The 12,788-nt window shown below is 38.1% G+C and overlaps 1 protein-coding gene across 2 annotated transcripts in view; it reads right to left on the reverse strand.

The window, feature by feature from the left end:
- Positions 1–12,788, reverse strand: part of GPD2 (glycerol-3-phosphate dehydrogenase 2) — a 124,142-nt gene that overhangs the window by 60,041 nt on the left and 51,313 nt on the right. For both annotated transcript variants that reach the window (XM_036884142.2, XM_036884141.2), the window contains exons 4-6: positions 6,283–6,407; positions 4,931–5,028; positions 4,030–4,193 (exon numbers count right to left, since the gene is read on the reverse strand). In XM_036884142.2, the coding sequence (XP_036740037.1) occupies positions 4,030–4,193; positions 4,931–5,028; positions 6,283–6,407 (387 nt within the window). The remainder of the gene's footprint in view (positions 1–4,029; positions 4,194–4,930; positions 5,029–6,282; positions 6,408–12,788) is intronic.

Consider the following 12,788-nt stretch of genomic DNA (forward strand, 5'->3'; position numbering starts at 1 on the left):
AGGGATTATAGCTGAGGTTGGGGTGGAGGCAGGACCGTGAACTACATTTACCTCAGGGGAGCCAGGGATTAAATTGGCTTTGCTCTCTCACGAGCTGAATTCAGCTATTTGTACGCTGTGCATTTTAGGCTGGAATAAAAAATGAATATTCTAGTGAAACCTGGGCTTTAATTCCCTCCTTGAAACATGGATATAACTAACTTTTATTTACATTAGGAAAGCTAATGTAATTTCCTGTAGGTTGCATATTTTCATATGTGCATAACGAATACTTAAGGGCATCATCGGATATGAAATAACAGACATCTCTCTCTGTCAATGGCTAGACTCAGAAGGAAGAATTTAAAGCTGTAATTTTCTTCTCCAGCTTCATCTTATAGAAGTTTAATGAGGGCATTTAATGGTTTTAAATATTTAATGATTTTTAATTATATCTCATTTTCAGTGCACTGGGTTGGGTGACTAGAGTCCAGGTAGAATAGCACCAAAGGCCTACTCTGGGAGCAGGAAGATTGACATAAAGTTGACAAGGGAAGACACAATAAGTTCCTGAGGAAACGGGCTCCCCCTCCACAGCGGGATCATATAATCTCACCGCCTGCAAGTCACCCAAGCCTGTCATGCTGCAACCAATTCTTGATGACTTGGGAGACTTGGACCAGTCACCGTGCTATCTACCTGGTAACCCCCTTATCAATGGTAATGGTCATGGCCAGTATTCAGCCAGCGGATATCCAGCAGGAGATGGAGAGAAGCAGATAGAAAACACTAGAATGTGTCTCAGTCAGAAAATTTGTGAGTTCACTGTATGTTTTCTCTAACAGAATATAAGAAGAAAATACAACCTGGTATGTCACTTCCTATCCCAACTTTCAGTTCATATGGATTTTACAGAGAAATCTGACATTTAATTTGTCTTCACTGAAAAAGAGAGTGGTTATTACTCCATATGTGTGAGTTTGTTTTCCAGCAGTTAACAAGAAAATACGGCAACGGATCATACCTATGCCAAGCACAGAATAGCCACTATAATTACTACTTTAAAAAGTACATGGATTTTATCACCTTTTGTGGAAGAATAGATTTTACCTTAATTATATGCAATGGCCATCACTATTTCTATTTAGGATAAACTTTTTAAGAGTAATTAAGAAATTTTTTGACCTTTGTCCATTTGTACTTCAGAGGAAACAGCTTACAGCCCTAATATCTCTGCTTTGAAGGAACCTTAAATATCGTCTCAACCAAGAATCCAAGTTAATGGCAATGTTTACTAGTCTCTCTGACTGTATTTTCACACCATTATATTTCACTTTTCTTGGTGCTCAAGATTAGAGTGTTTAGGTAGCAAAACTTGTGGCATTTAAAAGTTCATTTAGTTACTGGTGCCATTTTTTCATCATAATCAAAATTCTCTCAAGGAGTTATAAAATGTGTTATTTCTGTTCACTTTAAAATGGCTAATTTTATGTTATGTGAATTTCATTTTAATAAATTATTTTTAAGTATATAAAAAAAAAGTTATTTCAAGCAGCCCGAATGCATGTTGAAATCATTTGAGTACTGTGATTACATTCTCATAATGGTCATTGACCAAGAAGAGTATCTTTCTTCTGGTTAAAAAAGGTTTGTCTTATAAACTGCAATGCTTAGACCTCATTTGTAATGGGAAATATTCATGAAGGTATTTTTTTCTTCCCTGAAATCTATAGGAGCAGGATGATAAATTTTTGGTTAAGGGGTAAGGCATCCCTTCCTTTCCTAAGCACATATTTACTGCATCTAATTCTTTTACTTATATGCTCCTTTCTACTTATTTCCATGTTAGTACTTAAATTGTTCATCACATCATTAAATGAAACGGGTTGCTCTACCTGTGAATATAGCTGTGAATCATAGAATCACACTCCGTTTCATAGCTTTGTTTTGTCTTTCCTCAAGCATGATATAGTTGGGTCTATATCATTTCAGAACAAGGATAAAGAAAAATTATTTATTTCAAATAGCTAGAACATAATTATGTTTACCCATTCATTCTATTCACAGATAATCAGATTTAATGATTAACTTTTAATCTCAATTCAAAATCATTTTAAATAATATTTTTATAAGTTTTCAGTAATCTGCTAAACTCACACCTTTGCAACCTGTAACAAGCCATACAAGCCAATTCTAGATTACAGAAATTCTTCTCTCTTCATACTCATAGGATAATGTTCCTTCTGCATATATGACAAAGATTTCCCTTAGTTTCTCTCTGCAGAATCAATCAGAATCTATAATTCATAACAACATCAACCCAACATAAGACAGGCTGCCCCAAATTCAGATATGACATCCACTAACAGTCCTTTTAAGGCAATTGCAGATACGCACAAGCTAAAAGATAAATAAGTGTAGTTAGTGTCTGATACATCACGTGGTAGAGAAAAAGACCAAGTCTTTGAGAGCACTTGTGTAGGAGGGTTTAGTAATAAGACACAAAGGGCACAGGTATTTCCATGTCAGGATGGGCAGGGTGCCAACTGCAGGATGCCTCCTACTCCTCCTGGACCAAACATCTCTTTAATATAATCACCCCATAAACTACAATGGATTAGGGTCTGATGCAGAGAGAGCAAATTCACAATGAAGGTTGTCCTTTAACATGCGGGCTCACTCAAGGGCACCAAAAAAGTAGTTAAGTGCCCCCCTGTGGTGTTTAGATGCTGGAAGGCACCATAAGGTGTGAATTTTCTAGCTTTTAATGTTTGTCTAAGACCCTTAACATTTCTCTAATATTGCTGCTCCGAAGACATTTTCTGGAGTTTGTCCCTGTTGCCCCTTCTGCACGTATACATTTTGCATTCATACGTGAAAGCCTGAGAGACAAGAGAAACTGATTCAGAAACCTAACACTGAGAAGAAGGAAAAAGGTAGCGGTGGCCTTGAGGACATCCCATAATGTGAAATACAATTATCAAAGTCTCCTGAAAAAAATAAACCCCCAAAACAAACAAACAAACAGAAAACATTTCTTCATGCTAAGAGTGTAGATGTTTGACACAAAATACAAAAGATTACATAATGGGGGGTAAAAAAAAAAAAACTCCCTGACTAACAGAGCCTAAGCTGTCCTTTGTGTCACAAAATTTCTAACACTTTTTGACCATGTACAATTATGTGGGTCCAGCTATTTTCTTACAAAGGGACATCCTTGGACTATTTTCCAAATCTGTACACCCTTTAAAACTATAATTTCACAAATGGCTTTTCCTTTTTTGTTTATATTATGGTGCATCTGAAGATGTATTAAGTGTTGAGTTCCTTCAAATTACAGTGTCCAAAACCATATTGTTCACACACACACACACACACACACACACTCACACACACACACACCCCAAACTGGTCAGTGTGCTGCACACTGAACACATGGCAAACAGATACTAGATAATGTCACTTTAGAAAACATCTAACAACAATAAAATAAGCAATAAAAACTGAAGGTTTGGTTTAAGAGATTCAGCATTCATCTACCCTCATCACATAAATTAAATGTTCAAGAATTGTGTCCTGTGCAAAATACAAACATGTCAACTTCAGCCCAGGGGGCATTTTTCCCTCGGTTTATAACCCCTTGAAAATAGAGGTTTCATCTAGAAAACCTACCAGATCCTCAGCTGCTTTCAGCATGATAATGTATTTATAAGGCAAGCCTTCACTGGCAAACACGTAACAAATTAAACGGCATGAGAGCGGGGTCCAAATTCATCATGATGGAAAATGGGCCAAACCAACCATAAATACAAAGCGGAAATCAAAAAAGCAAAGGAATATGCAAAAATAAACATTATTAAAAGCAAAACACTATGGGAGATTCTCAGCAAATATTAGAGAAAATGGTGAGTGCATGTACATATGTGCGTACGTCTGCTTGTTGTGAAAGATGAGCGTTTTAATTAAGAATGCAAAACTATCTTATGAAGAATATACTGTGAGGGTCAAGAGTGAGCGAAAAGTATTTTGTAGAAAATAAAAATCACATACCATCATAGTAGACAATTGCTCCCACCAGTTTGTCCTTCTGCAGCATTGGGAAATGTTCAAGGGCTCTTGATTTGCTAAGGACATAACTGCTTTTCAGGCAATTACTTCCGGCAACCAGATCATATAGCTTGATTCCTGCCCAGTAGTAAGGTAACTGCCACCACCTAGAGCATAAATAGGGGGAAGGATTCTTGAGACACAAGTATAACATTAAAGAATGTCATTTTAAGTTATAAGATACTTTGATACTTTTCATTTAAGAAAAGCAAAATATATGTAGAACTCTACTGCAAAAAAAAAAAAACAGGAGGATGGCATGACTGTTTCTGACACCAGCTTGGCTGAATTATACAAGTAAAGAAATCAGTGAGACTTTAAATGAATGACCTCCAAGGAGGTGGTTCTCCACCTCGCTGCATACTAGAATTCTCTGGGGAAGCATCAAAAATGAATTCGGATGCCTGGGCCTCACATGTCTAGAGACTGGTTTAACTGGATCAAGGTAGGGGCTGGGGTGTCTCTAATGTGCACTCAGAAAACCAGAGTAAGAAACTACTAATTAGAAATACAAAACAAAATCCCCTTTGCCTTCAAGAGCTACCCCTTAGAGGTGGCCCAGAAGAGAGTAATTTAGGAAAAGCCATACTTTTAGACACAACAAAGGAAAATGTTCAAAAATGATTCCAGATTAGGACCAATTAAAACTACATTAAGAAAATACACATTGAGGTATTTTCTTTCTGAGGGAATTAAAACTACATTTCTTTCTGAGGGAATTAAAACTACATTAAGAAAATACACATTGAGGTATTTTCTTTCTGAGGGAATACTTCCTCTAAACTATGTTGTTTTATTAGCGTCAGATAAGCAAATAGTATACTGATGATACCAGAAAGCTTACCTGTAAATTGGAAGCATTATAGGCAATGGAGATGATAAATGGGGAGCAATTTCTAGCAGGTTGGCACGCTCGTGAAGGGCTTCCTTTACCATCCTATACTGAAAGGCAAAACAGAGAAAATTAGTTTGGCAGTAACAGATCATAATATTTTCAAATGGCAAATAGACACCCTGCCAACTGATTGATACACAGAAACCTCTCTGCCTCTGAGTGAGGATAGCTCCCTCCTAATCAAATTTCTAATAATACATCATGCTGTCAACCTGAAAGATTTTTTAGAAACCTTAACTGTATTTGCATAGGAGAATAACATGCTGTCAGAGTTCCCAGGTGTAAGATATTTTCCTGACTTGAGTTACAAGATTATTGTAACAATTTCTCTTGCGTTCTCTGTATTGTCTGCTTTCTCAGTCCTTTATAATATTTTCCCAGGTAAGAGAGAACAGACTGCTCAAATTCATGCTAAACGTTTCCTTCTTGCCTCCACTAACCCAAGCAGAGATACTTGGGAGTTGCACAAAATTTTACAGATTATAAAAAAGCTTTTGTCTGAGCTCCTTTAGTCCCCATTATGACTCTCTAAAGAGCCAGCATTATTATTATACTAATTTTACAAATGAGCAAACTGAAGCTCATAGAAATCGAATAAATAAGCTGGAGCACATCACAAGTCTTCTGATTCTAAACACTATGCTCTCTTCCTTGCATCCATCATGATGCCAAAGAGACACATAAGAAAACGGGACAGATTCAAAACTGACAATGTCAAGTTAGTGCTGCTGTGTTTTGCATGTACAGAAAGCAGATAGGGAGTTCAGCTGATTTTTTTTACCCCTCTGGGAAATGTCATCTTCCACACTGCCTTGGCAGTTTTCAAATGGTGGCAGACTGGACACAATAAAGTGGGACATAAGAAAAGCATGACTCAGATCATCTTTTCCCTAAGAATATGTCAGTGACAATATGAATGTATGATTGCTGCTGCACTTTAGAGCATCAGTTTAATGCTCCTATCTCACAGCACAGCCTCCCTTGAAACTGCTGGGGAACTACAGTTTGGTGGCCTTGGCAAAAGAAAAACAATCACAATTGTTAAAAGGCAACACACCCAAAGTGACTGTGTAAATCTGCGACTCTGACATGCCTGTGTAGAAAAAGCCCCTGACTGCCCATAAACATAATGATACAGGAGAGAACTGGCACACCTCTCCTGAAAGATACTCCAGCAGAATATACTAGATAGGTATTTCCAACAGGAAGAAATGTTAAAAGCTATGGAAAAAAAACTGATTTAATTGGGTAGAAAAAAGCATAGTCACAATTTTTGTTTAACAACCAGCATACACAATTACCTGCTCGATATCCAACTTCATGATAGCTTTCTGAAGATATCTCACACCACCATGGATCAATTTAGTGCTTCTACTGCTGGTCCCTGATGAGAAATCATCTCTTTCTACAAGGGCTGTTTTTAGTCCTGTGTAACCAGAAAACCAAATTAACTTCTTAAATTACACAATTTGTATGTAATTCATTAAAGGCACTTCTCCAGGGTAGAGACAATCACAAGAAAAATTACTCTGAACATGGATAAATTTGTATTCAAAGTGCAGTACACTGTCTATATTATAATGAAGAGATTTGAGTCTCTTCCTAGGGGAAAAGTCAAGCCAGAACTAGAAGCATATTAAACTGTGAGTGAATCACAACGAGAAAATATGACAGTACAATTTCATGACAGTAACATACTCTTGTGCATTTAGATGGTCAAAGCAGAGCCTGGCACCCATCTTTACCCGTGCAGAGTTAACTCAGTGTTGCTGCAAAGCCTTTTCAAACTCAGATTCACCCTTCCATACAAAGGCCCAGGTGTGTTCTGACCCCTCACCAGCAAGCTACTCTTAAGCCCTGAGAAATTTACACTAAATCTCCTGTGTGCTGGCTTGGATTTCTGGAGTGGTGTTACACTGGGCATAAAATGGGAACAGAGATTAAAGATAATCAAAACAGAGAAAGAAGAGAAATACCTCTGATACCGAGGAGTTTATAGTCTAACTTAGAATATTGAAGCACGGTATTGTACAATTAGAAAGAAAATACAAGTCAGGACACATGAACCCCGTGCTCAGCATCCATCAGTAGTAAAAAACAAAACAAAACAAAAAACAATATTCTTGGAAAAGGTGAGGCTAAGCAAAGGCTGGTCAGTCCCAGGAGTCATCCCTCCCGGCCTTTCTTTGAGTGTTGCAAATAAATGTCTCAGGGGTAAAACTAGTATTTGTTTTGTCTTGTTTTCTTGCAGAGATACCCTGCCTCTTCAGGGCTGGGTGGGACCAGCAGTAGTACAAATCCATACTACTTACAGATGAACCCCAAAACTTCAGAAGACCCAAAGTTTACATCAACACCAAGCCATGAGGAGTTTTCATGGCCTGATGTCCTCTTGGGGGATGAGAGGACGTCACAGAACCCGATCACAAGGAGACTCTAACTGGGGTAGCTGGGGTTCACAAAGCTCATAGAAGAGAACCTGCACATGTATTCAATTCAGAGCCATTTATTACATTTAATACCCAAGGGTCGTTTTTATAACTTTGAACAGTTTAAATATCGTACCCAAATGTCACCATAAAATCAGGGCAATTCTCTTGACTCATAAGGACAAAATATTTGGAAACCATGGAGAGAGGAGAGAACATTGATTCAAGGGCAAAACTGCTAATGCTCTAACTAGCAAAATAATAGAAATTACCGGGATAGTAGCCCAGGTCACTCTTTTTAAGCATTTGTGCCAGAGAAAAATCTGTAAACTATGAAAACCCCAGTAATGCTAGTACATTTAGTACTGGATGTATTCTTAAAAAACAAACAAGAATGTATCAAGTTAGCACATAATTTTAAAAGAATTTTGAGAGCCCAAGTGCCAGGCAAAGTGTTGACTGAAGTGAATTAATCTTGGACCATGCTGTAAGTAGTCCCAGCTGAAGAGAGGCCAGTTACATGCAGTAGAGTTTTACAGGTGATAATTTGAAAATACAAAGGGCTCTAATTTTATTCTGAATTAGAAGTTAAGTTGAGGATATAAATCCAAAACTACATAGTCAAGATTACATTTATATCTCATAAGAATGCACCATGTTGGTGAGCTGTATCACCTTTTCTTAGTAAGTCCACCACAGAGAGTTGCTCTTCCAGCACTAAAATAGAGCATTTTTTCTTTCGTTGAAGATCAAATGAGAGTGTTAGCTTTCAAATGGCATTTAAGAGTCAGATTATTTAAAATATACCTCTCTTTCAACCTTGGAATCAGTCACAGCATGCCCACACCAGATGCCCACACCCTGAGAGGCAGGGACATAGGCAAAGAGAGCAAGAGTAGTCTCCCACCCAGCCCACAGGGCCCCACATGAGCGTACCCAAGGTAACTGCAGGCTGTGGTAGAAGAGGTACTAGTTCCCCGCGGTCTCCCCTTCGTGGTGTGCAATCCCCACCCTGGAATGTGGGCTGGACCTCGGGCCTCACTTCTAACAAGCAGGACCCAGCAACAATGCTGGCCTGTCACTTAGGAGTTAGGGGTAAACGAATCTGACCATCACTCTCTTACAGGCACTCTCTCTTGCCCTCTTTTGTTCTCTTGGGTGAAGCGAGCTGTTGGGTTGGCCATCAAGGAATCAAGGGAGGCCCCTGGTCAACAGGTCATGAGGAACCGAGGCCTCAGTTCAACCACCGGTGAGGAGCTGAATCCTGCTAAGACGTACTGCAGTCCAGCAGAGGCTCAGGCCAGAGGACTGAGGCTAAGGCACACCCAGATTCCTGACCCGCCGGGACTGCGCGATAATGGATGTTGTTGTCATAAACTGCTAAATTTGGGGAGTAGTGGGAAATTGATGACACAATTTCCTGTGTCGACAACAACTGCATCCAAGGTAGGAGTTTTGAACTGTACCCAAGGATGGGGTGTTTGGGAAAGGATGAGTCTACGGAGGATGGAGTTTAAGACGGGTGGAGAGGGGCAAGGGAGTTATCACTGGCAAAAATCAGCTTAAGCAAGAGAAGGGCAAATGTTTGAAATGGCCCAGCTTATTTAGGGGCTGCTTGTCACTCAGGGGCTGGAGTACAGGGCACAAGGGATGGTGGGAAGGAGATGGGGAGCAGGGATGATAAAAGGCAGCTCACGGAAGGCCTTTCATCCACATTGGGGCACCTGGGACCTGTGGATCTCCGTAAAAGGAAAATGCCTCTGAGAACATGGTGGGAAATCATGGATCAGCGGTGATACAGGAGAGAATTTTAGGGGCTTGTGTTATCAGGATGAATTTCTATCTTTCCCAGACTGACACAGTGTGGGGCAGGGAACTACTCTAGGATTAGCAAGCCATCTCAGGAGGATATTTCTGGATACTTAAGTGAGAGCTAACATTAAAGCCTCAGCACTGCTTTTGCAAGTATTGGACATTTTAAAAAGTTATTCACATACACTGATGTGAGAAACCCTAGTGAATACCAACATCAGTTAAAACGGGCTTCTCTGTTAAACCACACTGTTTTTCTCATCCCATTATTTCCAGTGTCATATCACCAAGCTACCCACCAGAATTTCTGGAGAGAAATGCTACTGCTCCTTCCAGAGCAAAAACATAAAAATTCCATCTCCAAAATTATAGGTAAATTGATATATGGAAGCACCATGTAACCTAAAGGTACTACTAAATGTTCTTGGAACCACACACACAAAATATACTAAGAAAAAGAAATATTTTAAAAATTTCAACTGCTATTATATTCTAAATGTTCTAGATTTCTCATTTTTGTTGGGTCACAACAGTGGAGTGAGGGAGGAGGAAAGTCATGTGAAATCAAGACATTATTGGAAGTTCTAACCGTTTCTCATAAATACTTCCTTGACTGACTAACCGACTTCAGCCGAGACAAGGAAATGTTTGAGCCCTGTAATGATCTTGCACAGTTCCGTTATCTACTGTGTTCCTTTCTGTTTCACCTCTCAGTCACCCAAATTTATTTTCCTCCCCTCCAAAATTACTAATCTGAAATTAAGAGCTTACTTTTCTGATACATTAAGCATAAAGCAAGTAAGTGAAAAGACAATACTTTCATCTTCTCAAAGAGAATGAAGAGTATTTTGAAGTGACATTCAGTGCTAACATTTTGTGTTCTTAGGTAAAATGATTCAGGTTGAAGGACATCAAAAATCATGTACCCAGGCTTCAAGGAGTTACTCCTGGCAGTGGCCTTGAAGAACTCGGGAAGACCTTCCCTCAGAGCAGAAAAGATGGGCTCCCACATGCCCGGCAATGAAGGGTTGGTCTCTCTGTGCATTTGCAGTTATTTGTTAAACTAGTTCAAGATTTTATAAGGAATAGTGTTTCTTTGTTTCTCCTCTTTTGAGCAGTTACTTTTTATGGAAGGCAATAAGCTCTACTACTGCTGAGATGAACCAGAACAATTAGAGTGGGATTCTTTTTTTTGTTTGTACTACTGATTGCTTTTATAGGTATTCTCAGAAATTTCATGATCATAATAAAATATTAGTATTTGGAATGAAATTACTCTGAAATTCTTAGATGGAATAACATTAGTTATGGTAGAAGAAGAAAGTCAACTGAAATCTGCCTTTCAGTCATCTTTAGACCCTCTCTTAAGTTAAAATTGTACCTTCTGGGTTGGGTGAACTAAATACAGCTCTTTACAGCTCTACCTTTTCTGACCTGCGTAAGACTGTCTGGCTACCAAGCACTTCCAAGATCCTTTCATGGATCAAGACAGTTGGGTGAATTTTAAAGGATAATTACCATCTAAAGGGAGGAATGATACGACATTTAACTTTCACAACATGGAATAGAACAGAAGTATGTTTTAATACCTTTTACTGATTATCTTATTATGCATGAAAACATGTTCAGTAAATGCAGAGAAGTAAAGAGAACAAAATAAAACTCTCCTGTAATCACACAACTCAGAGATAACCACAGTTGACATTTGGGTGTTTAAACATTCACATTTTCTATGCATTTTTACATACATACATTTTTACAAAACTGGTATCATATGATTTATTCCATTTTTTTTCATTTAACATTGTTTATTGTAAATATCTCTCCACGTCAAATAACTTTCCTATCATTTCATTTTTAATGTGTGAAGAGTATTATCTTAGATATTTACAATGATTTATTCAATTCCCCTATTTTTAAACATTTGGGTTATTTCCTACCTTAACTGTCACAGACAGTACTGCAAGATGTATTCATTTAAACTCTCTGCATCTTTAATTAGAATAAATTTTCAGATATGTCTATATTTGGATTTTTTAAATACAAAGGAGAGAGTAATCTTTATGAAATAACCATCAGAGGCACGAAGGTAATAACACACAAATCAAGAACTTTAGACACTCTGTGTATCAGTACTATAGCAAAGGTTTCAGAGCCACAAGTCCCCTTAAAAACAAATGGTGTAGTTTAAGGAATGGGAAGTTTATGTTTTTTTAGAAAAGCTTTGGGCACTTAAACTCTGAATTTCAGAAAGCTATTGCCATTAATAAGAAAAGGGACTCACTCAAAGGCTGAACATTTTATAGGAAGGATCAATTTCTCAAAAAAATACCACTCCTGTAAAGTTGCAAAGTAATTCTGGCTTGTTAATCCTCAAGATCAGGATCCTATGCTTTAGCCTTGTAGTTTCTAACAGTGAATGTTAACATTTTATAGAACTGTACAATATTGGATTGGTTTTTTAATACATATTTCTTTTTTTTACCTATTTCTATTTTTATATTAGGAAACAAATAAACCATTAATACAGATATTATATTAAGATAGATCATATCATTAGTATACTTTGTGTTCCTGAAGTATATACATGATTATGGAGCCACAAAAATATATTAAGCCACAGCATTAATTGCAATATGCAGTTTGGGGGCAATAAAGGAGTTGCTGCTTTCTCTTTTTTACTTTTTTATTATAAAAACAGCCAATATTCAAAGAGAGGAGGAATATCCAAACAATATAGAAGGATGGAAAGGGAATAATGTGTTGCTGACTTCCTACTTACCAAGGCCAGAAGTAACCAACACTATGAAAAATGTCTCATGCATCTTACCAGAAACTTTCTCTGCTTATAAAAGTATCCAACCTGTATGTATCTTTTTGGTTTAAACACAAACTCATTCTTTACAACCTGTTTTTCAATTTATAATACATTTTAGCAATTTTCCCTATAAATACTTACCTCTTTTCAATAACTGAAAATACCCAATTTATTAAAGCAGATACCATTTTTTTGCTATTACAAATATAGCTACAAATAAAACTTTGATCAAGATGGCATCATAAGTTCAAGTTTGAACTCCTAAAAACACAGAAAAAATTACACACACACACATATATATTTTTTAAGGACACAGTTGGCTCAAAAATAAAAAAACTCCATGGACCTAAAATGTAGTAGAAAGTCACAGCAGAGTATTCAGGCCAAAAGCCTCTGTTTTGCTGGGCTCTGGGTCTAAAATAACCAAGATTTCAGTTCCTGAAGGGTAAGAGGAATACAAGCCTCCTAGATGAGGCAAAGTAAAGAGGCCAGACGAGCACTTGAATGCTGGCATTGAAGAAAGGGCTCCACCTCTTGTGAAAGTAGGCTGAAAGGCTTCTCTTGACCTCCATCCGGGGCTGTGGGCCATCTGCTGGAACAGGCCTAGGAGGCAGGCAGACACAGCCCAGAGGGCTGCACCCGGGCCAAGAAACAGCCAGCTGACGTGGCAGTTGGTCTGCATTCCAGACCCAGCAGGAACGATGATTCGGTTCTGGGGAAAGTCTCGGATGGGGCTGTGCAGTGGCAA

This window comes from Manis pentadactyla, chromosome 8, assembly GCF_030020395.1.
Source record: "Manis pentadactyla isolate mManPen7 chromosome 8, mManPen7.hap1, whole genome shotgun sequence".
NCBI classification, from domain to species: domain Eukaryota; kingdom Metazoa; phylum Chordata; class Mammalia; order Pholidota; family Manidae; genus Manis; species Manis pentadactyla.